This window comes from Drosophila virilis, chromosome 4 (assembly GCF_030788295.1).
Source record: "Drosophila virilis strain 15010-1051.87 chromosome 4, Dvir_AGI_RSII-ME, whole genome shotgun sequence".
NCBI classification, from domain to species: Eukaryota; Metazoa; Arthropoda; class Insecta; order Diptera; family Drosophilidae; genus Drosophila; species Drosophila virilis.
The window spans coordinates 7,152,820-7,178,488 of NC_091546.1; the positions used below are offsets into that span (position 1 = coordinate 7,152,820).

General features: G+C 41.2%; 5 protein-coding genes across 9 annotated transcripts in view; 2 read left to right on the forward strand and 3 right to left on the reverse strand.

Annotated features, from left to right (window-relative positions):
* Positions 1-6,679: 6,679 nt before the first annotated feature.
* LOC6629235 (uncharacterized) lies at positions 6,680-10,717 on the forward strand. Of its 2 annotated transcripts, none has more exons than XM_015173150.3 (5): positions 6,680-7,600; positions 7,678-7,796; positions 7,869-8,214; positions 9,579-10,087; positions 10,145-10,717. In XM_015173150.3, the coding sequence occupies exons 1-5, from the start codon at positions 7,015-7,017 to the stop codon at positions 10,517-10,519; spliced, it is 1,935 nt and encodes a 644-aa protein (XP_015028636.1). In that variant the 5' UTR covers positions 6,680-7,014; the 3' UTR covers positions 10,520-10,717. The 2 variants fall into 2 exon arrangements, with proteins under 2 accessions (XP_015028636.1, XP_002052611.1); XM_002052575.4 differs by having other exon boundaries at positions 7,869-8,220; positions 10,145-10,716.
* Positions 10,718-12,134: 1,417 nt separating this feature from the next.
* Positions 12,135-14,626, reverse strand: Ubc2 (ubiquitin conjugating enzyme 2). 2 transcript variants are annotated; one of them, XM_032438117.2, is made up of 4 exons: positions 14,318-14,626; positions 12,724-13,396; positions 12,574-12,658; positions 12,135-12,515 (listed from the first exon to the last, which is right to left on the reverse strand). In XM_032438117.2, the coding sequence occupies exons 2-4, from the start codon at positions 13,346-13,348 to the stop codon at positions 12,503-12,505; spliced, it is 723 nt and encodes a 240-aa protein (XP_032294008.1). In that variant the 5' UTR covers positions 13,349-13,396; positions 14,318-14,626; the 3' UTR covers positions 12,135-12,502. The 2 variants fall into 2 exon arrangements, with proteins under 2 accessions (XP_032294008.1, XP_002052610.1); XM_002052574.4 differs by having other exon boundaries at positions 12,724-13,399.
* A 98-nt stretch (positions 14,627-14,724) lies between these two features.
* Positions 14,725-16,485, reverse strand: LOC6629233 (ribosome biogenesis protein WDR12 homolog). The gene is made up of 4 exons (XM_002052573.4): positions 16,203-16,485; positions 15,482-16,145; positions 15,172-15,418; positions 14,725-15,108 (listed from the first exon to the last, which is right to left on the reverse strand). Exons 1-4 carry the CDS (start codon positions 16,259-16,261, stop codon positions 14,819-14,821), a joined length of 1,260 nt encoding a protein of 419 aa, XP_002052609.1. The 5' UTR covers positions 16,262-16,485; the 3' UTR covers positions 14,725-14,818.
* A 1,135-nt stretch (positions 16,486-17,620) lies between these two features.
* LOC6629114 (uncharacterized) lies at positions 17,621-17,917 on the forward strand. Its single transcript, XM_002052572.4, has one exon. It carries the CDS (start codon positions 17,621-17,623, stop codon positions 17,915-17,917), a length of 297 nt encoding a protein of 98 aa, XP_002052608.1.
* The window catches only part of LOC6629113 (streptococcal hemagglutinin), a 42,663-nt gene continuing 34,789 nt past the window's right edge, over positions 17,796-25,669 (reverse strand). For all 3 annotated transcript variants that reach the window (XM_015173013.3, XM_002052571.4, XM_070208892.1), the window contains 5 exons: positions 22,691-22,819; positions 22,509-22,622; positions 22,319-22,402; positions 21,862-21,963; positions 17,796-21,798 (listed from right to left, as the gene is read on the reverse strand). In XM_015173013.3, coding sequence (XP_015028499.1) covers positions 20,129-21,798; positions 21,862-21,963; positions 22,319-22,402; positions 22,509-22,622; positions 22,691-22,819 — 2,099 coding nt within the window. In that variant the 3' untranslated portion in view covers positions 17,796-20,128. The remainder of the gene's footprint in view (positions 21,799-21,861; positions 21,964-22,318; positions 22,403-22,508; positions 22,623-22,690; positions 22,820-25,669) is intronic.

Here is a 25,669-nt window from a genome sequence, read left to right on the forward strand (position 1 = left end):
GCGTATGCGCAATTTTGATGTATTTAAATATTTAATGCCAAGTCAAGAGTCCAATTCGTTGACCCTTCCAGCCCTGCCCAGACACATCTTATGCTACCTCTGCTCCACAGCCTCACTTGGCTATTTGCTTGTGTGATTCTGAAGTTTAAAGAAGCATTGAACTTTTACAGCTGCCAAGTTCAAGAGTTCATCGCGGCCAGCAGCAGCATCTGTTGTTGTTTTTAGCCCAAAGTCAATGTTTTCTAATGTGCCTTGCAGTGCCTGCCGAGTGGGGTATATCTATTTTGAGCACACAGAATGGCACATATTGGAAAAATATGTCCATCAAAAATGGTAACAATAATAATAATATATACAATAATTAAAATATAGCTTAAAAGGACCAACAGATCTAGTCAATCGATGGCTTTGGTGTCAACTTGCCGATCCTCAGCCAAACAACTCAACGAAAATTAGTCAGCATTAAAGATGTAAATAAGAACTTAAAAGAAAATTTACCTCTTTATGCATCTGATTCAGGCTGTAGATCTCAGTTTCCTGGTGAAAATACACTGTTAAATGTTAACTCTGTTCGTTAACATAAATCTGTTAAATGTTAAATGTCTGTTAATCTTTGTTAATGCAAACACACTCATAGTTTAACATAGCTGGAGTATTTTTCCAGGGCATCTCTTAGTGCAGCAACTTGTTATCCTATCGCATACTTAGCATATTCTCATGCTTATGGCTCTTGTTGCGCTTTTATTGTGCGGCCAAGGCATTCGAACCCACAACTACGCTCTCCTTGGCTTGACTCAGCACGGCGCGTTCCCTTCCTTTGTGGCGTCTGCCATGTTGTTTTGGCCACTTGAAGGTTCCTTGACGCGACGTCTCCGATGCCACAGGACACAATGGGCAAAGTCGCTTTATGCGAGGCGTTCGCCTGTTGGCGCTGCCATTAATTCTATTTGGCCGTCTGCTCCTTTATGCTATCAATGGCCCGGCATGCCACGCCCTGCTCCCATTATCCCTTTCCAGCATAAAATTAGTAAAGCAGTCGCGACTTAGTCGGAATTTTTGTTGTATTCCTTGTCTCTTGTTTGCTTTTCCGAATATATTCTGGCATAATTAATGGTCAGTTCGTCAGCTCATCAGCTAAGCTAAGGGGCTGCGGGGAGGGGCTGTGGGGGGTGTGTCCGTCACGCATAATTATCTGCGATGCGATATTTGGCAAGTTTATCGGTCTGCGAATGCTTCAGGTAAATGTGTTCTTGGGGGAGTTGTCTACTAGTTAAAGTGCTTCGTTAAAATTAAATTAAATTATTTGTTATGCTCGAAACTTTGTATTAATTGTAAAAGGTGAAGAAATATTTCTGTGTTCAAATCTGTTGCAGATACATAGAAAATCTTATCTTGACCTTAAAACAGTTTTTGTTAATTTTATTATGTACGAATAAGTTGAATTGTATTTATTTATTAAAGTTGAATTAAAGTAGTTCTCTAATAACATTAAATTTAAAAATAAATCAAATGAATAATACAAAAAAAAAAAAAATAATATAACAATGTTTGATATATATCAAAATGCGTTTATTTTTCAAAACCGTTTTCCATTTTGTGAAAACAACGAGAAAGAAAGGCTATCTTCGGCACGCCGAAGATCTAATACCCTTGCAGACCTTGATGATTTTTTTGAGTATCTCGGCCAAATAATGCCCGATTAAATCACGCTTGGTCTACTTTTTGAACGACGACTTTTTTTTAATATATTAAATATTATTTATTTCAGGTAAATACAGTCACAACTTGACAAAAGGGAGGACAGAAGGAAAAAAGCTGGAAAAGACAAGCTTGGGCAACGCCGGATAATACCCGCTAAGTGTAGATACATGAAACAAAAACTAAATGTTCAAACGCTGCAAAACATAAACTTTTTTAAATAACTATATAAATAATAATTAAGCAATGAAAATAAGATATTATGAAACAAAATAAATATATTGAAAAATAAATCAATTCTGTTTTTTTGCTTGTGAGGAATTTTTTGGGCAGGTAAGGTGAGTAATTCGGGAGAGTCGACATAGCTTCGCTATGTAAAAAAACGTCTGATTTTCATTTTGAAAGAGATATGACGTTTCGAAACGACATAGCTCCGCCGAGATATTCTGTCGTTTTGAAGCGACATAGCTCCGCCGCGGAAGACAACTCACGGGTGATATGTCGTTTCAAAACGACATAACTCCGCGAAGAAAACGTGATGCAACTTGCAATTTTGTCGATATATATTATATAGTGGTCCGATCTTAATAGGATTTTGCATATATATGAGGAGCATAGTAAAACTAATAAATGCCAAGTTTGGTGAAGATATCTTGACAAACAAAATGTTTTTTCATACAAAAACTTAATTTTCGACCGATCGTTCCTATGGCAGCTATATGATATAGTGGTCCGATCTTAATAGGATTTTGCATACATATGAGGAGCATAGTAAAACTAATAAATGCCAAGTTTGGTGAAGATATCTTGATAAACAAAATGTTTTTTCATACAAAAACTTAATTTTCGACTGATCGTTCCTATGACAACTATATGATATAGTGGTCCGATCCAGCTGGTTTTGACATATGTGCTGCGTGCAACAGAAAGAGGAACTTCTGCAAAGTAACATTAAGATAGCTTTAAAACTGAGAGAGCTGTTGATGAGGATCAAGAATATATATACTTTATGGGGTCGGAGATGTCTCCTTGTATGCGTTACACATTTCACGACAAAATTATAATACCCTCTGCAAGGGTATAAAAAACGTAATGAATTTTATATAAATACGGCTAGGCTCTGCTAGCCTTTATCCATGTCTTAAATATTGGAATTCTGGATTGAAAACAGTTTGGTTCAGAATCAATTTCCAGTCTTTTACATTAGAATGTCACTGTTATTATATTATTGGAATTTATGTAACATATTAACATATCAATTTTTATGTTCTGTTTTAAGATGTTCAATAAGACGCTTTTAGATTTTTTACCAGTGCGAAACTTAATTTATTTTATTTGCTAAACCTTCAGTCGTATTACGTATGCTGTCACACATTTTGCTGTTATTTGCGGTTTCTTTAAGCTGTGCCATGCTAAAAAGACTCCACTTAAATCAAAAGTTTGTAACTTTATAATATAGGCAAGCCAAAACAAACATTGCTTGGGCCTTCATTGTTGTCGGCTTAATGTAAATTTCTATTGGCACTTTTAATTAAAGTTAAATCGCGCTATAATTTCTATGAGCGCAAAAAAAAATAAGACGCTAAGCTATATTTATGAGGCAAAGCCTAGCTAAAAGCCCAGCAGAGGCTTAGGTTATGTGCCTCGAGGGGGGTTTCAACTAAAATATATTTTAATAAATAAATGAACCTTTTTTCAGTTTTGACTCGGCTAGTTTTGCCAGATATTTGCACTCTTACTATTCGGCATTTGCTTTTCTTTTGTCCAACCCCCTTTTAATTAGTTCGTGCACGCCACTGCGCAGCTTGCCAGCAATTTGTCTTACAGCTTTTCTCATGTGGCTTTCGCCTGAGACAAGCTTCATTCAGAATTCTTTTTATTTTCAACGCTTTGAATAAGTGACTCGCCAGCCAGCGGCTTAGATGAATGAAGTTTTGGCCACTGTTTCGCAGCAGCAGCAACAAAAGTCCAGAATACAATATTTTCCAGTTAAGACCCAAACCAGTTTTGGGATGACAACAGCTCACCTGTTTCACGGCCACGGCGGAGATTTGTACGGGAGCTATGCGGCCCTCTGTCAGACATAGAGGGATGTCGCGTCTGTGCAGCATACAACCCCAGATGAAAGTCCCTGTGTGTGTGTGTGTGGATTTTCATTTGGTTAAATGCACGAATTTTACGAGTTTTCTTCGTGCAGTGCACGTGCACACGTCCTTTTCATGCTTTACGAGCATTGGGTATTCACAAATTTTCTACTTTCTCGCAAATGTTATTGAACTCCAGCGAAGGCGTCGTCCTCGGCATTGTGCCAAATGAAAAAGGAAAACAAATACCAATTTGGAATTTCTTCGCCCTAGGCCAGTCATAAACTATTCGCAGAATATGCCGAAGCAGACAGTCAAAAAAAAAAATGATATTTAAAAATTAATTTGTATCCTACAGATACTTCAAATAGTTTGCCTTTGCAGACAGGCATTGAACTTAATGCAATTTGCCAGCACGAAAATTGAAAGCGACAAAAATCAATATGAAACAGCAAACAAACAAAAAAATGCTTTAAAACACGCTCGAAAGTATGCAGCGACAGCTGCAGTTGAAGCAATTAAGTGCAACCTCAACAACTAAATACAAAAGGGCATTATTTTCTAGTTTTCTTTTTTTTGTGGTGCTATTAACTTAAATGACATGGCAACAACAAGCTGTGCCAACTGTAGACCCCAACTGTAGACCCCAAACTTTCACATCTTTCAAATGAAAAGCATTAAAATCGCTCGCCCGAACTGAACATGCAATTTAAAGCGCTCGTTGGCAGTTGTTGTTGTTGCTGCTGCTGCTGGCAGTTGGCACTGTGAGTGCACTCACACACACACACACACACACACACACATACACACACACAGAGTTAACAGCGTCTAACGCGCTGCCACTTGGCTAGCAGCAGGAGCAGCCCCCACAAGTATGCAAGGGTTTTTTTGTTGCTGCTGCTCCCAAACACACATTTGCCCACTTTATGGCTCCAAATGCAAGTTTTTTTGTTTGTTTGTTGTCCTGCGCTGCCAAAGGGGTTGCTGTCCTTGTTGTTGTTGTTGTTGTTGTTGTGCCTGGCTTGGCTTTTGTGCAATGTGCGCCCGGGTGTTTTAATAAACGCAGTCAGTCTGTGTGTGCAGCTCGTTTCTCAGTGCACAGTGTGTGTGTGTGTGTGTGTGTGTGAGTTGGAGTATGAGCGTGTTAGCGACCCTTTTCCATTTATCGCTTTATTTTTCATTAACATTTTTCAAGTTGTTTTCAACTTCAAGTTTTTAAAGTTGTCACCCCAAAGCAACGCATGCGCCGCCATTTGCAGCAGAGAGCGACCGCTGTTAACTAACAGTGTACTGTAAACGCAACTGTTACAGCTGTTGTCGCTGTTGCTGTGTGCAATTCCGTCGGCGTCTGGCTTCTGATGCTATTTATAGACATATTCGGCTTATGCTGCGGCTACAATGTACATACACATATGTATACGGCTAGCTGGTGTGGGTGTACATGCATACGCACACATATATGTGCGGGTTGTGTTAGTTATAAGACCAGGGATAAGAGAAAATTGGCAATATTTTGGAGTCTAAATGAATTTGACAGGTTTAACGCAGACTTTGTATCTAAATTAGTTACAAATCAATTACATATTTACTGAATATATCTCTACATATATAACTGTTTGTTCGTAAGAGCTAGGAAACGGAAATGTTCACAATAGTTTCCTTTTGTGATGAAGGTGCACGTTAGGACTGGGTTTCGGGAAATTCTACACGCAAGTTTGGAAAAATCGCGAAAAACGTTTGTATGAAACTTTTTTGCTTACAATACGATCGAATAAAAAATATTCTCAAAGATCTTTCTTTAAATTCAATTGCTTGACACATCTCAATGTAAAGATAATATTTAATATTTTTAAAGGCCAGGGCCGGGCATTACCCGCTAGTATCCTATAGAGACATATATCCACCTTTCCACCTTTCACCCGTTTTATATAATCGGACAATATTTGGCTGAGTTATACAAAACAAATCATCCAAAAAGTTTGACCTTACAAACGAATCGTTTTTTGGTCAACAGCTTTATACATCAATAACATGCTTTGTGTACATTAATTAAACAAAAATAATAATAAGCAATTAAAGATAAATATTTGCAAAGATTTTTTTTGTTACTTAAGGCACTTGGAAGTGCTGTCTAACACTTAAATATTGTCGCCTGGATTGAATACACCTGAAAAACTTGAAACTGGCAGAGCAAACATATGAAATGACAGTTCAAACATGCTTCCAACTTCTTACATTTTGCAGGCCACATCACAATATTTACCAACAATATTTGCTACCTGCCCGAAACCTGCCCCCACTCCAGCCCAATCCCCCAGACATTAGCACCCTCAACCACCCTCGACCACTGGGAAATTATTAAAGCCAGCAAAAAGAGCAAAAAAAAACAATGCTACAAGAGCTTTTATTGATTTTTATGCTAAATTGCCGTCTGCATGTTTGCAGTTAAAATCTTTTTCAAAGATGGTTCAGGAATAGAAGAGCCTGGCAAAGGACTCGACTGTATATCCTGTTGTTGCTGTTGTTCTTGTGGAAGGTTCGCAAGGTTAGGGTTGAAACGCAAACATAAGGTTAACATATGTTCACTGGAAGAGCGCGAGAGAGCGAGAGAGAGAGAGAGAGAGAGTGCTTAGAGCTTTCATGGAAAATGCAAGAAAATGAAATGCATGAAAAATAAAATCAATAAATAAAGTAAAATAAAATAAAATAAAATTAAATAAATAGCATATGCAGCCTAAATATATGTTAATTATGGCTACCTATAATTTGTTTATTAATTGAAAATTCTTTTTTGAACAACTAAAGCTCGACCCTTACAGCTGATTGTAAAAGCTTGGGAGCTTTGGCTTTTAAGGGTTGCTGTTTGCGAGTTTTCTTTTGCATTTTCCATTGGTTTACATTCGGGCCAACAAGCTGAGCTGGCTTGTTGTTGTTTTCGCTTTTCAAAATTAGCAAATAATTACAAATTGAAATTCAAAAGGCGTTCAAAAATTTTTTAATAATTGCCCAAGCTTTGTTTAACTTCAAGTGCCGTTTGGGCAGTTGAGCAAAAAAAAAAAAAAAGAAACTACGCAAGTTTTGTGCTTGTGCGAAAAAAATCAATAAGCGTGTAAAATTTGTAAACACGCCAAGCCCCCCGTAAAAACCCAACGCCGCCCCCACCCCCACCAAGCCAGTGAGCTGTGTCCAACAAGAGATCGAGCTAGAGGCTAACCACAACAACAGCTGCAACATGATGCTGCCCCTGCTCCTGCTGCTCCTCGTCGTTGTGGCAGCTGTTGCTCAGCCAGAGCTGGCGCCAGCGCCAACTGCCACGCCCAGCGCCAGGCATCGTCTGGCCAAGCGCATGGATCTGGAGGTGTGCATCGGTCACTTCGATGTGCACAAGAACACAATTATACGCACGGGTGAATCGCAGGCGATTGGCGGCAAATATCTGCAGGGCCTGGAGCTGGACACGCTGGAGGAGTGCGAACGTCTCTGCTGCGAAACGGATGCCTGCGATGTGTACATCTTTGAGCGCAAGGCCGGCGGCTATTGCTATCTGTTCGAGTGCGGTCCGCCCGAGAATTTCCACTGCAAGTTCACGCGGCATGCCAACTACACGAGCGCCGTGCTCACGCCTCAGGTGCGCAACGCCATGGATGTGGTGGCCAGCACGCCGCGACCCCAGCTGCCGCACATACCCAGCAACAATATATCGCAGCAGGAATGGGAGCTCAGCAATCTGAAGCTCAGGCCGGACAAGCCACCCATTGTGGCCATGCCCACAGCGGGCGTGGTCCAGTCACCAGCTGCGCCAACGCCAGCTCAAAGCGGTACGCACACACACACACACACACACACACACAGACGCTATGCTAATTTATTCATTTTCCATTTTCAATTATCGCAGCGCCCGTCGCGCACTGCGGACGCTTTCAGTTCAGCTGCCATTCGGGCGAGTGCATTGCCGTTTACAATGCCTGCGATGGCATTCCCCAGTGCGAAGATGGCAGCGACGAGGGACCGGAAGTAAGTTGAATCGAGCAACACACACACACACACACACACAGACTCAATTTCAATTGCTGACCAACTTTTCAGTGCAATGCCGTTGCAACAAAGGCCAGCGCCAACAACAACAATGTTGAGCAATATCAGCCTGTGCCGCCCATACAGCAGCAATTGCTGCCAGCGCAGCAACCACAGCAACAGCAACAACAGCAGCAGCAGCAACAGCAGCAGCAACAACAGCTGCAGCAGCAACATGTTATTGTGCTGGGACCACCACCGCCACCTCCTCCACCGCCGCCCATGGTCAACAATCGTGAGGATGCGACCGCTTGGGCTAATCGCAAAATGATTGCTGAGTCACAGCAACAACAACAGCAACAGCAACAGCAGCAGCAGCAGCAACAGCAACAGCCTCAAGCGCCAGGCGAGATTCTGAGTACGGGTAAATATGAGTCTTAATTGTGAAAGCCTTACTGCATTTCAAATGAAAGCAGATTACAAAAGTCTGAATATCAGATTACAACTAGAAAACATTAGAATAAAATCTATCAACTATCAACAACAATTTAAAGAGCGAGGCCAACACAGAGCTCTAGCAATTGGCTGGGTAAGCCCACACTCTGCTTAAATACCCTGTGATTTTGAAAATATGCAACTTAAACATATTTTGCCAAAAATTTGGCAGCAAATGTTGAGCTATAGATAGGGGACACACTTTGTCTAACGTTTCTTGTCTAATTTTTAATGATAGTAAAAAAGTTGTTTATAAAGAAACACAAAAAAAATTGAGTAAACAGCTCTAAGCATCAGACAGGTATAGGGTATTAAACTGTCATTGAAAATTGGACAAGAAACGTTTATAATATTAAATATATTATATTATATATATATTAAATATGCATTACTTTATAATTCATTGATAATCAATCAATTAGTCAGTCAATCAATTTGACATTAAGTCAACAAAAAAAAGATTTCGAATTTATCCAAGTACGGGATACATCCGAGTCTTGTTAATTATAAGAAACTGTATTTATGGCAAGTTATCTCCTTGAAAGCCTCTCGTTCGATCCCTTTTGAGCTTTACATATGGAAAGTTTATAGGGTATTTGGAAGTTGCTATAACATAACTAACTTAGCTACAAAAAAAAAAAATCTAATTGCGGGCAAACACGTAATTATTTTCACGTATTTCTCAATTCCCGCTTGACAACTTGGTCGTAGGCATCCCCTTGGGTGCAGCTGGGCCTCCTCTTGGCAAACACCACAAGGTGAGGCCCAAAAGAGTCTAGAAAATATTCTGTGCGGCAGCTGTACCAAAGCAAATAAATGAAATGTTGTCGCCGGAATTGCTATTTACAATAATATTTACAAAAAATATGAACAATTAATTTCCAAAGACGACCTTTTTTCTATCCTGTAAATCTTTCAATTTAAAGCATGTTAAGGGCTGGCTAACAAGCTTTAAGAAAACTACAGGAAAATTATGCAATAAATATTTATAACTAAATATAATTTGAAACTTGCTGCTCTTGTGTAGGTTTAGCACATAAATTGCACAGCCAAAGAGCACGCAACCGCATCCAGCTCCAGCTGCTGCTCCCGATGACCAGGCCAGAGTCTGGCCAATTGAGTAGTTGCTGGGAAAATGGCAATTACCCATCAGTTTTCATTGTTGTAATGGGAGCCACGCCGCTCCGAATTGATTTACGACTGTGTTGGTGTGTGTTGTTTTGGTGTCGTTGTCTACTTGTAATTAATTCAATTAGCTGTGCGTTTAACCATTCGCTTCCTCAACAGATGAGCAGCTCAACAGTCACATATTCAATCACAAAGGCGGCCTGCAACTGCAACAGCAGGGCCTGGGGCAGGGCCAGGGGCAGGGGCAGGCGCAGGTTCAGGGCCAGCCACCTCTGCCGCAGCCAGCGCCAGCAGCACAGCTCCAATTGCCGACAGCGTCTGGCTCTTTGTATGGCATGTCGCTGCCACGCACCGGCATTTACCAGACGCCACAACAACAACAACCTTCAGTTCTGAGCGTGCCACAACAGACGCCTCTTGTTAACTGGCCACAAGTCGCGGCGCCGCCAGCTCAAATTGCCGTGCAACAGCAGCAACAGTTACAGCCGCAGCAGCAGCAAAACAGCCACGCCTACATAACTGCAGCAGCAGCAGCACGCCCACCAGTTGCCCCACAGCAAGCCATGTTGCCTGTGTTGAATGCAGCGCCAACGCTGGACAAGAATCAGCCAACTGATGAGGAATACGATGAGTACGACGAGGACAAGTCCACAGAGCCGCCCAAGAAGGTGAGTTTTATATTACGCTCCACTGGAGTTCCTAACTCAGCAGATCCCATCCCACAGAAACAGCGCAAGCACAAGAAGACCAAGCCCAAGAGCAGCAGCAGCAAGGATCCCATTGAGCTGGCGCTGGAGCAAAACAAACAGCCGCAGCAAAAATTGCCGCCGCCTGCCATGCCCATGCCGGTTGGACCCGTGCACGAGCAATACAAAATGATACACGACAATCTGGCGCTGGAGTTTCGTGATCATGATGGTCACTCGGAGCGTCCCGGCGGCGCAGTGCTCTCCCTGACGCTGGGTCTGCTGGTGACCGCGGCGCTGGCCATACTCATTGGCTGTCGGATGCGCACGGTGAGTCGGCGGGCACGTCGCATGGGCGGCAAGACGCCCTATTCCCAGGAGGCGGACTTCCTCGTCAATGGCATGTATCTATAAGGCATAGTCTGTCCTTCGTAGTAAACACATCCATATATATATATAAATACCGTTTTGTGTGCCAGTCTCGCGTGGGTTGGGGGCTTTGGACATGTGCCACATGCATCCAAATTAGTGAATTGAAATTAATGTCAAACATATTTTATATAAACAATTATATACAAACATAACGAATAAAACATAATTTAAAATAAACAAAATATTGCCGAAAACTTAAATACAAAAAATCTGACTTAGAGGAAAGTGTTCTTTAAGCTGGCGAAGATGCATTGGTTCCTCTTCAAAATGGTCAAATTTTTTATATTTTTGAATTTTTTATATAATATTGATGGGATATTGATGTATGATTTATATGAGTTTTGTCAAAGTATCTCAAACAAAACAACAAATGATTCAAAAGAAAAACAGCTTTAAGATTGGCTCAAACAAAAACAGAATGATGAACATTATTCAGGAAGCCTAAATAAGCATTATTGCTTTCTTTTCTATATTTTTTTAGCCATGTTGCAAAATGTAAATTGATATCATTATTTTTAGCCATGACAAATAAAACTGACAAAAATTATTAAATTAATAGACTTAACAAATTTGTCATAATTTAAAAGGTTACGCAGTTCCTTGTTGAGTTTTATTTTCAGGCGCAAGTGCTCTCAATTCTCATTTTCGTTTCTTTTATTGCTCCAAAATTGATTATAGAGTTTTATTAATTTTTGAACAATAAAACAAAATTAATGAAAAATTAATTATTAACTGGTTATTGTGTTTTCATATGACAACTTATAATAATTAGGGTCCCTGATATAAACACATCTCCCATTTAAGACATGGCGCTTCACATCTTTAAATAGTTACCTTTATTTCGTTTTTAATCAATTTTCTGTTGCTCATAAACTTATTGTTTATATTTTCGCATTTTCTTATATTTTCTCTCGAGTCTTTAAAACTACAAAATAATAGGAAGTTTTTGTTTTGTTTTCTCTTTTTCTTTTTTCATTAGTTTGTTATAAATTTTGCAATTCGTTTAAAATACCACGCAAATTTCATGATTTTCATATTGATGCTCGCATTTTTTGTTCTTTCCTTTTATTAATAATACACAATTTTTACAGCACGAGAATGGCCAAAGAACAATTTTGACGCTTACAGATATCACATTAAAACATAAACTAAATCAAATTGTTTATAAAATAACAAAAAAGGTTTTTCTTTGCAATTTGGAAAAAATTGTGTCTTACATTGTTTGTTGAAATGTATTGTTATTTCGTTTTTACATTGAGTCTTTTTTATGTTTTGTCAAGAATTCTTAGTTGTTGTTGTTGTTGTTGCGGCCATTTATAATCGAAAATTTGCTCAAAATTACGAAATTTGCTGCCCTGACGATTTGTTATTTGTTTCGTTTGTGTTAATAAGTATATTTACTAAAATAGGCTTTGTTTGTTGTTAATTGTTTAGCTCCATTTTTACTTAACACTGTACAGATACTCGTAATGTAAACTAATTTTATTTATAATTATTTATTTATTTATGTGGTTGATTAGTAAATATGCCAATGTGAAGTTGAATGATGTGTTGATTATGGTTCAATATATTCAGTGTTTCCTTTTGTTTCAATTGATTTCTTTTTTTTTTTTTTTTGTATTTCTGTGTTGCTTCACAATCAAACGAAATTTTGAACACGCAACTTACAAGTGGTTAAAATTGTTTTTACACTTTTTCTGCTCGTATAAACAATTATACATATCTCTCAAACTTGTTTGTGTGTGTTTAGCGTATTGATAAAGTTACAATTACAGAAAGAATTTTTTTTGTTGCTTTTTTTTTTTTTGTTGAATGGGATACGTTTTAACTATTGTTGTTGTTTCCTGTTGTTGTGTTATGTTGTTAAGTTAATAGTTAGCGTACTTTAATATATTTATTTATAATTTGCGAATTTTCGTTTTTTGCTGCAGCGTGTGGTACGTGTATAATGCTAGGACTTGCGCATCATGTTGCGTACCTGCGAAAAGAGTCGAGAATTAGGTTGGTTCAAAATGTTTCTAACTGTTTCCACTCACCGCTTTGTCCAGAGACGCGCAATTCGATCGTGCTCCTCTCGATTCTGCAAATATTGCGTGGCAATGCTGCCAACCAAAGGATCAGCTGAAAGCACCAAAATCAATTCATATAGAGATTGGAGAAAATACATGTATGAATTGTATACGCACCAGGATTACAATCTGTGAGCAGGGAACAAATCGAGAGTAAAACTTTTGATATGGTCAGCGCCGGCGACCAATTGTCCTTTAATATGTCCAGACAAATGACGCCCTGGCTATTGATATTGCAGTGATAGATGCGAGTGCGAAATGTGACTTTGGGCGGTTTAAATGGATACTCGGGCGAAAAGTGTATGTCCAGGAAGAATACGCCGCCCTCGTAGACAGAACCAGGCGGTCCCAATATGGTCGACACCCATTCATACAGATTATCGCCCTTGGGACCAGCACTGCAATTGGGCGGCGGATCCAATGTGATTTCGGCCAATTCCTTTTGTATGCGCTTGGCCGAGGTCCCCAGCGCTTTGGATATTCTGGGCGTTGACTTCGTATCCTTGCGTGGCTCATCGCTGGTTGCAGTCGCCGTCGAATTATTGCTTCCCGAGGCAGCATTGGCGGCCGCACTGCCGCCATTCGTATTGGCGCCGCCACGACCGCGTGCTGGTGTGCCGGCGGTTGTGGTCTGGTTGCTGGAGGCAGTGCTGCTCGAGGAACTGGCGCTGGATGTGGCCGCAACGCTGGAGCTGGTGGCGCTGCTGCCGGCACCAGACGCCGCTGCTGGAGTTGAAGACATGACGTTGATTACAGTCTTTTAAATGGTTCGTCTTAGCTATTAGGAGGGCTGCTGCAAACGAAACAAGTCATGAAGTTAGACATGGTTTTATGTGCTAAAGATGCGAATTAGTTAAATCAACTAAACACTTTTGAAACTATAATTTTAAATATGGGAACTTTAACAGTATCAAAGTGATTTATACGAATTCGCTTATCGTTATCAAAAAAAGTCAAGCACAGTTTGGATATAATAGGATTATATTTGGCTTCCTTTGATTTTGGGTTGTCTGGCCTACGGCGTTGCCATATAGTAGAAACCGCGTTTTTTCGTAGCACATGAGAAAAGACGTAAATAATCAGTTTAATTTCTTGAAAGTTTAGAACTTTTCGAATTTGTTTGAAAAATCGAACTAGGTAGTTTTTCCAATTGAGTTAGATGGCCTCCGCACTGGCGTGTGCCTTGCGATAGGTCCTTGACCCGTTTCAGCTGTGTATGGAGACGAAAGGCAAACAAACTGTAAAATTGAGAGCCCCAAAAACCTCATGCCACAATCTATTCACTTAAAGCCCCATCGGATTAAATTTAATCACCGGAGCGCGCTGCCCGTGCAGAGAGAGGCGCAGAGGCAAGCGGCCATTTTGGCAAGCGTTGCTGCTGCTGCTGCTGGCTGCAGCACGGCAGAGAGGTAACGACGTCGGCGACGGCGACGGCAGCGTTTGGAGTTTGCCATTGGCCATGAGAAAGCCCATGCTCTTAGCGCATAGCGGTTGTGTTTAATTATAGCGTTAACTCAAAGAGCTGGGCACAAATTTGCTGGTTGCACGCGGATGCAGTTAAAAAAATCAATCAGCTTAGCGCAGACATTTGCAAAAGGCTTTGCCTATGCCGTTGTGCCGCTGTCAAATGGCTGATTGCACAATTTGAGGCAATAACACATTGTTTGAACTTAGACAAAGAACTGCACGGGGTTAATTGTACGATACGCACCTTTCGCAAATAAAATTTGATTACTTTTACGTCGCGAAAACACTGCAAAATTGTTCTGCTCCCTGCTGTCGCGCTCGCTCTCTCGCCTCTCTTTCGCTCGCTGTCTCACACTTGACCGCGTTGTTTTTGCTGTTCTCTGCTTGGCGAGCGTTGCCCAACGCGCGTCGCACTTTACACTTTAATTGTCCGGCTTGTTTTTGTTGCCTAAATTACTAAATTGTTACTTCATAAAGTTTGCTTAAATTGTTGTTAGGCTGGTCGTCGTTGGACAGTCAGGCAGACAAGCGGTCGACCGCTTTTGATGTTTCTTTTGTTGTCAAATTAATATCGATGCAGCCTTGTTATCGATAGTTGCTATAAGTGTGTGCAATATATCGCCGGTAGCTATTGCAAAATGTTAATCGATATTTGTGTTGCAAAAACAAAAAAATATTGGACATTTTATTTAAACTAAGCGGCGTCTAGCAGTTACTATATATTAATTGTATACGTCAACATTTTTCACTTTGTTTCCATATTTTCTATTGTTGCTTTGCCCGACTTAAACACACGCACAGTATTATCGGCACCACCAGAAACAATGTATTTCGGATTCGACCAGTCGATGTCCAGAACCTTTTCGCCATGCCCCAGCAAATCGTAAAGCGGCGCCTTGGGGCTTCTGCAATCCCACAGTTTGTTCTGGGTATCATATGAACCGGACACAAACAGGAACTCCTCCGTATTCGACCACATTACGGTCTGCACCCAAGCATTGTGTCCCAAATAAGTGTTGCGAACCACAGATCCCTCTGAAATTGAAGGGTATTCATTAGTCGAGCTTTACAAGTTCCGGGCTTTAAAGTTTTACATACGATTTGTACGCGCATCGTATAGACGCAGATTCTTGTCCGCCGATGCGGTAACAATCAAGCGATTCAATTTGGAGTAGCTGGCATCGAATATAGATTTGTTGGTCGATATCTCTGTCTTGATGCCTTCTAGTTGCAGATCCCAAACTTTGAGCGTGTGGTCCCAGCTGCCAGTCACCAGCGTTGTGGCGTCCATCCACTGTACAGCTGAAATGCTCTCCCGATGGCCCTGCAACGTCATCTTCGGCGTCTATGCGGAAAACGGGATGGCATCAAGAAGTTATCATGAATAGGTAATTGTAGGCAGACTTACTCTAACGCCGCTCTCCTTAACTCGCTTTGCAGTGCCCTCGCTGGTGTCATCCAAACCAGCTGACCATATTTTAAGCATTGTATCCCAGGAGCCGGTTGCAAATCGCTGCGCATCCGGACTCACACAGACGCTATCGACTCCGCGTTCGTGGCCCTTGCACACGGACACACATTCCACGGCATTTGAAGCAATGTTCCACTGCCACAGCATGGCTGTCTGATCCTGTGAGGTGGACACAAAGCGTCCGTTCTCGTCGTCCATTGATATCCAGTCCACAGCCTTGATAGGCGCCGTATGACCGGGTATCGTTAGCTTGTGCTTGCCCTTGTTGGTCCAAATGTTGATGGTATTGTCGTAGCAGCCAGTCAGGATCCATTTGCCGCATGCTTTTACCGCCGACACCCAATCGTCGTGCAGCAGGCAATCCTGCGGCTCTGGCGCCGGAAAACGTTCGACATACTCAATATCAATCGCATCTTCAAAACTGATGGCCTTCTCGCGCAGATGATCGCACAGCCGACCGCGCAGATACTCATCGAATACAAGAAAATCAAAGTCAACACCTTCGGCGCCTTTGCTCTGCAGCAGCGCATTTAGGAATATATTCAGCTCCGTGGTGGACACGCTGCCATCGATGGCATATGGGACATCAGGCACAGCATAGCTAAGAGAATTGTTGACATTATTATAAAATAAACTAATGGGAATTTGATGTACTCACTGTTCTTGTTTGGTTTTAAGGTGCACCTGCACCTGCCCCTCGCCGTTCTCTGCTTCCATATTCCCGCACACGTGCGTTTCGATGCGGTGTTTTTGTTTCGATTTTGCTGCTTGTGTGCAGTAGCAGAACTGTTGAATTAACTCTTGCTCAGTGCACTTGCTTGGTTCTGCAGCACGGAAAGGTTTATAAAGTATTTATTGTATGCTTTAAGTGAGCAATACTATATAAATAATATTTAGTTAATAAATCGCCAATTGAGGTGGCTGCAGATAGATTAGAGATGCACCCAAATTCAAAAACATCGATTGACATCGATAGCTTGTGAATTTTATGTTAAGCTACTGCAACAAAAATACCTGCTTACATATTTTATTAATATTAATTATAATTATTATGCTATAATAAATGGTTAAACTATTAAAATTTACAGCAACACTTCGTGTTTTATTGTCATCGATAGATTGTGGCGGCGGCCAATATATTGTGTCGAGCTGCCAACTTGGCATAATCATCGCTGTGATTTTCTATCGAGCGCACAAGATATCGCTTATCGTTTATTTAAATCTTACCGCGAAATTTGAACAAACAAATCAGCTTCAGCAGCCAAAGCTGACTAAATTGACGAGCTGAATGTTAAATGCAGATGTAAGCGGCACATATGTTATTTAATCATGTACTGCTTATGCAAGGCAAACATGCAAAAATAAAAAATCCCAAAACTTAATCGTTTAATAATTAATATTGTTACGCTGCGCTGCCAGACACGGCGATGATGTGCTGCATTTGTTGACGGCTTACGCAAAAACATTAAAAGCCATAGCTGGTTAGCAATTTACAATTTGGTGGCTCTTCAAGCGGCGTACAATTGTTAAACTTTATTAATACCGCTGTGCCGCGGCCATTAATGAACCAGATAGCAATGCCTACACTTGAACGGCAACTGGTCGGAACGTCACTTGGCTGCGGCACTGGAAGGTTAAGCGCCTCTTGACATTTCTGTTGTGGCTTAACCTTCGCCACAAAAGTGGACAAATGCCCAATAATAATGTTTATGATTTGCCTGCTCTTAAAATAATCAAAACTTTTATGGGTCGTTTGGCAAAAAAAAAAAAACAACCTAGCAATGGTAAAACTGAACTGTTTTTTTTTTTTTTTTTGGTTTTCTTTTCCGTTGGTTAAAAACCAGAAATAAACACAAGCGAAATGTTTGCTGGCGCCCAGCGGCTTTCCAGACGCGCCGCTTCCAGTCTTGGCTCAGCTTATAAAAAGCGCACGGCGCCTGCGCAGCCGAATCATTACAACAAAGCTCGCGCGCCAGGTAAGACAGCAAAAGCGTGTACAAAAAAAAAAAAAAAACACTTAAATGATAACGGGCATTTCTTGCAGTCAGCGATCGATAAATCTAATTAGAAAATAAAATGAAATTCATTGCGCTATCCGTGCTGCTGCTGCTGCTGGTTGGCAGCGCCTGCTGCTTGCCACAGACCCGGGAGGGCGCCGCCTACACAAACGAGGCCATACGGCAGGCGCAGCAGACGCTGCTCATACCGAAGGATGCGCAGATCCAGAACGTGCAGGAGGGCATCGAGCTGGGCGCCTACGAGCAGATACCCGGCAATCAGCGCATCAATCTGTTCGATATACTCGGAGACACGGTGCCCTCGGAGGTGATAAACAATCTGCAATCGCAGGTCGATCAAATTGGACGCAATTAGGTTTAGATCAAGTGATTTGTTAAGTTTTACAAAGCACACAATAAGCAAAGAAACTAAAATAAAAAAAAAAAAAACAACAACAAATTATTTAAGTATCAAAAAATGAGATATTTGCATTTCTTGAGCTACCTACCTACCTCCCTCGCCGTCCAACAAATTAACCAAAAGCGAAAGTCGAACTCCTACAAACCAGTTGCTCCTCCTCCAATCGAAAGTGTGAGACCAAGACCAAGACGAAGACCATGTTGAAGACGCAAACGCAGACGAAGACTTTCTCCGGCTGGGATCCCGCGGCGCATACGAAATTAACCAAAATTGTTTGCTTGCAGCTCCTCAACCTTGTTACATAAGTTGTTGTTGCTTTTATTATTTTTATTTTTGTTGGTTTTTGTTTTTAACGTATTGCGGATTACAGTTCAATATATTGAATGTTGCCGATGCTGTTGTTGTTGTTGTTTTGTTGTTGTCATTATTATTATTATTGTTGCCTGCGGCGTAAGCCGAGTCGCTGTTTGCGGCCGCCTTTGTTGTTGCTGTTGCTGTTTCTGTTGCTGTTGTTGTTGTGGCAACAGTTGCCTGTTGCCGCTGTGATGCAACATTCGTTGTTGACGCTGTCGTGATATTTGTTGTGTACGTTTTGTTCATTTAATTTCTTGGTAATTGCCGCCGCATGCACTTGCATATTTAATGAAAAGTCATGTTGTTGTAGGTGTGTCCGATTGCGCAATTGTTGCTAGGACAGGTGTGCGTATGCGTCTCTTCTTCGGTTGAAGTTTTCTCGCTGGCAACAGCTGTGCCACAGCGCTCTTCTATGCGCTTCTCACGCTTCTCTTTACTTGCACTTAACCAACACGTTAAATAGTTTACAATTTTAATAACTATTTATAGACGTTTTATTATTATTCGTACACATGAATATGAACTTGAAACTAAATTTACGCTAGTTAAATTAAATGTTTATTTTATTTATATATATATTTTTAAATTTGTGCAAATATTTTTTGCCTCACACAACTAATCTTTTGCGCGTCTAAATAAATTATTATTTTTTTTCGTATTATTTCATTATTATTAGTATTATTTTTTTTCTTTTCCAGCCTAAGAACTAAAAAATGACTGCACTTTTGACACTTTTCATTATAAGTATTTATATGAATTTTGGGCATATCTTTTTTATTGTTTATTATTTAGTTTATAAATATTAATTAAAGTAATTACTTTAAATTAGAACTTTCAATATTCAGTCTAAACTTAAAAGCTTTTCAAATCGAAGAGGACTAAATAATTTGCATTAAAAAAACAAAACATCACTAGAGCATTTGCCATTCGTTCTTTTTTATACTTTTGTTTTATGCAATAAATTAAATATTAAATAAATTCATAGTAAATAAAACAAGTTAAATAATATGTTTCATAATTTTGTGCAATGACAATTTTTGTGGGCACTTTTTTATGTGTTTGTGGGCGTGGCATTGTGAAATGTTTTAGGGATTTTGATGTGTTCTTAACTTACGAAAAACTTTTTAAATTTATTTATTTATATGAATAAATAAATTCTATAACTAAGCAAATTTCTATTCTTTTTGCACACAATGTGCACATAGTGAAAATTTAATAAAAATATATTTATTGCATTTGGGGAGCCCAGCTTTATGTTTTCCTGTTGTATATGTAATTGTTGCTAATTGTAAGGCGAACTTAAATTCTAGATAAATTCAAGTTTGAATAACGCGCGAGTTGAATTTTGCCTTATATGTGTTGTCGGTGAAAGTAATTAGTTTTTTTTTCTTTTTATAATGCTGCTTTCTTTTCTTGCTACTTAAACTTAAGACTTTTCGATTTTTAGAAACAATATCGATAGCCGCCTATCGATAATCGATATGTAATCGAGCTGTAATCATTACATTCGTTAATTAATAATCGCTTCAGTGTGAATTGAAAAAAAAAAAACGAAACACTCATGAATTTCAATTACTTGAGTAATGCGTTTCTTAAGTTTTAATTACTTGGTAATTATAGTTGAATTACCATGGCGTTTACTTAGTTGTTGTCACAATTATTAAGGCAATTGCAACTTGTCAAATTCACTTCTCAATTTTAATTACTGAATTAATCGTTTAGGTAATTGTTTATGGTAATTGAAAATTACAGCTCTGCTATGTGTTCTAGTATATATATACACCAAATATAAATTTGTTGTGCTACCTGCTTTTAGTATATTCGCTGCAGAAAGAGACGCTCCAGACGCTGATCCGCTTCCACGAAACTCTTCTCGGCACGAGAGGACGCCTTGCCAGCGGCATTTGTGTTGGCCCCAGGGTCCGCCTGCTGCTCCTGGCTCTCGTCCAGCTTGAGACTCTCGGCATCTGCCTTGGGATCCTGTGCCGTGCCCTGTGCCTGTCCAGCGCCCGAGCCCAGCTCATCAATGTCCAGCGCCTGGACGCGTGTATTGGCGCGCGGCGTTGTTGGCTCCCGTAGCTCGCCGCTGCCGCTGCCGTTGTCCAGCTCGCCGCTGGTCTCGTTCTCGCTCTGCCTGGCACTGATCTTGGCCAGCTCGTTGACGTTTTGTATGCGTGTCTCCGCGGAGCTGTCCTCGGCGCTGTACATCAGCGGCACTTGCGCCGACATTGTGACCTTTTCCACACTGGACGCCTGCACCAGCATGTTCTCCGTTGTGGAGCCAAATGACTGAAACAGTTCCAGGTCACCGCTGCCGCTGCCGCTGCCAGCGCCGCTGCCTCCGCCGCTGGCATCCAGACTGTTCTCAGTGACCAGCTTGGTGCGTTTGTTGTCACGCTCAAAGGGGCTGATAATGCTGCGCTGCTCATCCTTGTTCTCCGCCTCGACAATCTCGTCCAGCTCGGACAGCGGAAAGTTAACATCGCGCAAACTGAAATCATCTTCGGGCAGCGAGGGATACGCGGGATTGGACTCGACCTGCGGCACCTCATCCTCATCCATGTGATGCACGGGCTGCACAGTGCTCGAAGCGGGCGATTCGCTGCTGCTGCCGCTGCTGCTGCTGCTGGTAGAAATCAAACCCTCTGTGCTCGATTCCAGCTCCATGGTGGCATTGCCATAATATGTGGAGCTCTCCTCGCTTATGTGCAAGGGTCCCTCCGTGCTCAGTTGGTGCTCCGTGCTGCTGCTGCTGCTGCTGCTGCTGTTGGGTCCTTCTGTGGTGGAGATTATGTGGTAAATATTGTCGCTGCCCGCTGTGTCTGGCTCCAGCTCCGACTCGGCTGCTGGCTTGCTGCTCAACAGCCCAGCCACGCCCTCTGTGGTATATTCGCGCTTGATGTTCACCTTGCTGGGATCGTTCTCGGCCAGCGGCTGCAGTCCGTCCGCATTGTAGGTGACCAGCGGCTTCAGCTGCTGCCCAACAACAATGTGATTGCCATGCGAGAGCGGTCGCTCAATGTAGCCCACCGAGGCAATGAGCTTTAAGCTCTCGCTCCCATTGACTGGAAGTGCTTTCTGGTTGTTGTCTTTGCTTAGCCCAAAGCTTCGCGTTGGTGTTGCCGCCGTGCTGGTTGCTGCTGTTGCTGGAGATGTTGTTGCTGTGGCTTCAGTTGTTGCTGTCGCTGTTGCTGCTGCTGTTGTGCTGTCAGCAACTGTTGCTGCTGCTGTCGTGCTATCAGCAACTGTTGTTGTCGTGCTTGTTGCTGCCGGCGGCGCCTCCGTATTGGCCGCCTTGCGTGTGGGTATCGTCTGTTTGGGCTTGTGATTGTCATCGGTGATGCGTATCTCTGTCGGCTTGGTAATCTCCTTGATGGTTATGTTCCAATTGAAGCCAGCGGGCGGTGCAGCCGGCGCAGGCTTCGCGGTTGGCGCCGTTGCGCTGCTCGTATCGCTGCTCAGCGGCGGATTGTTGTCCAGAACTGTGGGCCAGAGACAGGCGGGGTAAGTGCATTGTCGAGAATTTGGCTTTGTATTCTACTCACTGGGACAATTGTCATATTCCGGACAGCAGCGACCGGTCACGTATTTGGGCATGCAATCGTCGCGCCGGAAACATGTCACCGAGCTGCACACAATTTCTCCACCTGTAATAATTGAAATGTTGCCTTAATTAACAATTGCACTAGCTCGGATTCGTCCACAGCCAATTGTGTGGCTCGTCACTGACAAACTGGACATGTTTAAGGGGTTAGTTATAGGGAATTGTTACATTTTATTAGTATATGGGTATTTGTTGTTTCTAATGCGCAGCTCAATTTCTTTCATTCTGTTTGAAAACTTATTTAATAAAATCCGTTTTTAACATAAGTTCAAACCTGAAACTATATTATGTGGGCATAGAAGCTCTTCGTTTGTTGCACATTTGGAAACTAAGTGAAATTTGTTTTCTCTTTTTTGTTGCATGCAACGCATTTTTGGCGACAATCTGCGGCAGCTTACCTTTGCAGTAGCACACGGTGCACGGTGTATCCGGATCAACCAATTTATCACCGTTCGCATAAGTTTTGCCATCCTTTTCGCAATCTGTAAAGTAAAGAGGCAAGCTAAGCACCAGAAATGATGATTGACGCCGTTTGTGGCCGTGGTGCCATTTGCATAAATATGCAACGTGTGGCATGGGGCAACTTACCGCATTTGTAATCGGGACAACAGTGTCCTGTGCGCTGGATGGCGCGGCAGCTTGTCTGCTTCTCGCAGTGCACCGTCGTCTCCGGCACCCAGAGCCCGTCCAGCAGACATTGGCCTAAAAATGAATTGAAATGCGGCATTGTTTGGTTTGTTAGTTACAGGTCGCGGGGCCAGACACCTTACCCTGCGGCTGCTGTTGCTCCGCCAGCGTCTCGGTGCTGCTGCTGGCACTGGAACTGATGCTGCTCGGCGTGACCGACGCGACCGGGACAATTGTAGAGGATGCGCTGCTGCTGCTGCTGTTGGTGGGCACTGCAAGTGGAAGCAACAAGAGGCATATAATGTATAATGAGAGTCAACAATGGAGCCAACGATCCTTGGGCCCTTGCTACAATGTTTGAATGAATGACATTTTGATAACAGCTTTTTTTTTTCTCAGCTGCTGTTGTTGTTGTTAGTTTTCCTGGTTGTTGTTGGGCCAGGTAAACTGCCAACAAAATACGGCAAAAGTTAAATGAGTTTAGTTTTAGTTTTGGCTCTTTTTGTTAGCCCACCATACGCAGCTGGGCGTGGCCAGGCCAACAGGATGTTGTAGGTCTTGTCATTTTGCACTCGATTGTCCTGTCGCTCTCCCACCCCCCCCTCCCCCAGCCCACTCGTCTAATTCTGACTGGGCGCCTGTCAGCTGAGGACAAGCTCTTAAATTTCATTGGAATTCTCAAACCTCAAAATTGTTGTCGCTTGTTTGCGTCAACTACTGTGCTGTCATTTCGTAGCCATGAAAAATGATTAAATATGCGCCTGCATTAATCATACGCACTGTGCGCCAACGCATTTTTATTATTTCTCTGGCAACTCCTTTTTATTTGTTGTCATCCCAAAAATGTTTTGCCAGCTCGGGCTCATTAGGCGACTGCATATGCCTTGGCTTTCTTTGTTCGGCTTGGGCTTTCGTGGAAAATAAAATAAGAAAAAAAACCGACATATATCTGGATATCTGCTTACTAGCCAGAAGTGCAAACAGCACCCAGTTGGTTTTGTTCAAGCAGCTAATTTCATGTTCTTTATAAATGATTGCGAAAAATTCAACTGAAGCTAATAGAAAATATACAAATTGAACACAAATTGGAAAATATTAAAGTGGCAGAAATTCATATTATGTTTTACTTTTTTTTTTAAATTTTTAGTTATTTGCAGCTCAAAATCAATTGTCTAGATTTTTGAGTATTATTTAAGCTGTTGGTATTTTTATCATTTGGATTTTTAGTTCATTGAGAAATATGCAAAAACTTGAGTAGAAAATATTGAATACTTTTTAAAGTCAACAATCTACTCAGAATATTTGTTATAATTATATATACCCTGTAATTAATTTATGCAATTTGACTTTGCTTTTCAAATAAGAGCTAAAAGTCTTATGCAATATTATGAATTAATGATACTTTGCTTTGAAGCTGAATTACAAATTAAATTTTTTAAGTGGAATTTTCTTCTTTGAGATGAATGATACTCTTGTTCATCCTCAGTTGGTTTATTTTTTAAAATAAGACTGTCAAAGAATTATATGAAACATTTAATTCAACAAGAGAAAGAATGTTAGAATCAAAAATCAAATTTAAATTTGGAACAGAGCAAAATAAAAATCAATAAAAATTTATATATTCTATTAAACGAAGTTTTCATTTAAGTTAAGTAAAGACGAATTAAATAAAGAGTAATATATTTAAATTTCCAAGCAATTCATCGAATAAGATGTTTGTAAAGGTTAGACTGATCAGACTAATATATTTTTCTTTATAATATTTCTTCTTTACTCTCATTGAATTCCTTCTAAATTTCTAGAAAATTCACTGACAGTTGGGCCCGCCAGGTGGCGCTGCAATCGTGTTGCAATAGAAAATACGTTTCAAGAAAATTGTTTTCTTTGAAATTCATTGCTATAAAAGAAAAGTCGCATAAAATCTGCATAATACGAACTAAATCTGTATCCGTTCTCGCCTGACTTAAACTCTAGTCAAAGCTCATCAACTGCTGACTCAACTGCTGGCTAAGTATTTATGCGCTCCATATCATTTCCTGGCTACATAATTTCCTGGTTAACTAAATATCATTCCATGCTTGAGCGGTCTGTGCACAGTGCCTGCACAACTGTGCGTTCTCGCGACAGGTGATTCAGGTGATTTTTTGTCTGCTCTCAAAATGTTGAAATAATACTCATTTATTGTTTGTCTGGCACTTGGCATACGTTTTGTTATGTAATACGCGAAATTTGAAACGTTGCAATTAGCTGAACAGCTTCCCGTTTTTTATTTTGTAGAATCCGCGACTTGCCCCATTGTGTTTCTATCATTCTTCATTTTATTTATGATGATGCCCGTCGCACTTAAGTGCGCTCTACTGTGTGACAAGGTGTCTATGTGTGTGTGTGACTGTGTCTGTCTGTCAGTCAGTTTTTGGCTGGCCAACACGTTTTAAATGAGCGAAATTATTATGCGCATTATGTAGAACAGAAGCAGCGGCAGCCACACGCGGTAATTTGAATCGTACGGCTGAGATTACGTATACGCCACCGACAGATCTTATTTCAGATTTGAGCTTTAGCTTCTTTACGATTCCGTGTAAGTTGTACGTAAGATTTGTCGCCTTTGTCTTAGCAAATTTATTGTTGCCTCTGGAAATTGCATTGGAAATTAGCATTTGATTGTTTTCTTTTTTTGTTTTTCTTTCTCGTTTCCCGTATTTAAATCGTACGATTCATGGTCATATGACTGCATTGCCTTTGCTTTTGTTTAAGTCAATTTTAATTTGCGGCCAGTAATAAATGATGGGCACAATTTGGACGCAATTGTTGCGAACAAACAGGAATAAATAGAAAATTGCGCACAGAGAGTGAGAGAGAGGGAGAGACGTAGGCGCGCGAAACCGCACTATTAATAATACTTAGTGGGCCCATTGATAAATATGGCGGCAGTTAAAAGCAGGGCCATAAATGTGCAAGTACAACAAATCAGCAAACAATTTTCGAGCCTGTCCACAATGGTTGAGTCAAACGGCATGCCCTGCGGTCCTGGGCCAAGTTCTCACAGCGTGGGAATTGTCTGTCCAGCTACCTTCTCTCTCTCTCTCTCTTTGCAGCCACTTCATAAACTACTCAACTTTAGC

What these genes read in the sequence shown, in the direction of transcription:
- LOC6629235 (XM_002052575.4), top strand. Translation starts at nt 7,015, where the DNA reads ATGATGCTGCCCCTGCTCCTGCTGCTCCTCGTCGTTGTGGCAGCTGTT. An exon ending in GCCAACGCCAGCTCAAAGCG is followed by an intron (nt 7,601 to 7,677) that starts GTACGCACACAC and finishes CAATTATCGCAG; the next exon opens with CGCCCGTCGCGCACTGCGGA. An exon ending in CCACAGAGCCGCCCAAGAAG is followed by an intron (nt 10,088 to 10,144) that starts GTGAGTTTTATA and finishes CCCATCCCACAG; the next exon opens with AAACAGCGCAAGCACAAGAA.
- Ubc2 (XM_032438117.2), bottom strand. Translation starts at nt 13,348, where the DNA reads ATGTCTTCAACTCCAGCAGCGGCGTCTGGTGCCGGCAGCAGCGCCACC. An exon ending in GCTCACAGATTGTAATCCTG is followed by an intron (nt 12,659 to 12,723) that starts GTGCGTATACAA and finishes TGGTGCTTTCAG; the next exon opens with CTGATCCTTTGGTTGGCAGC.
- LOC6629114 (XM_002052572.4), top strand. Translation starts at nt 17,621, where the DNA reads ATGAAATTCATTGCGCTATCCGTGCTGCTGCTGCTGCTGGTTGGCAGC.
- LOC6629233 (XM_002052573.4), bottom strand. Translation starts at nt 16,261, where the DNA reads ATGGAAGCAGAGAACGGCGAGGGGCAGGTGCAGGTGCACCTTAAAACC. An exon ending in CTTAAAACCAAACAAGAACA is followed by an intron (nt 16,146 to 16,202) that starts GTGAGTACATCA and finishes CAATTCTCTTAG; the next exon opens with CTATGCTGTGCCTGATGTCC. An exon ending in ATACGATGCGCGTACAAATC is followed by an intron (nt 15,109 to 15,171) that starts GTATGTAAAACT and finishes CTTCAATTTCAG; the next exon opens with AGGGATCTGTGGTTCGCAAC.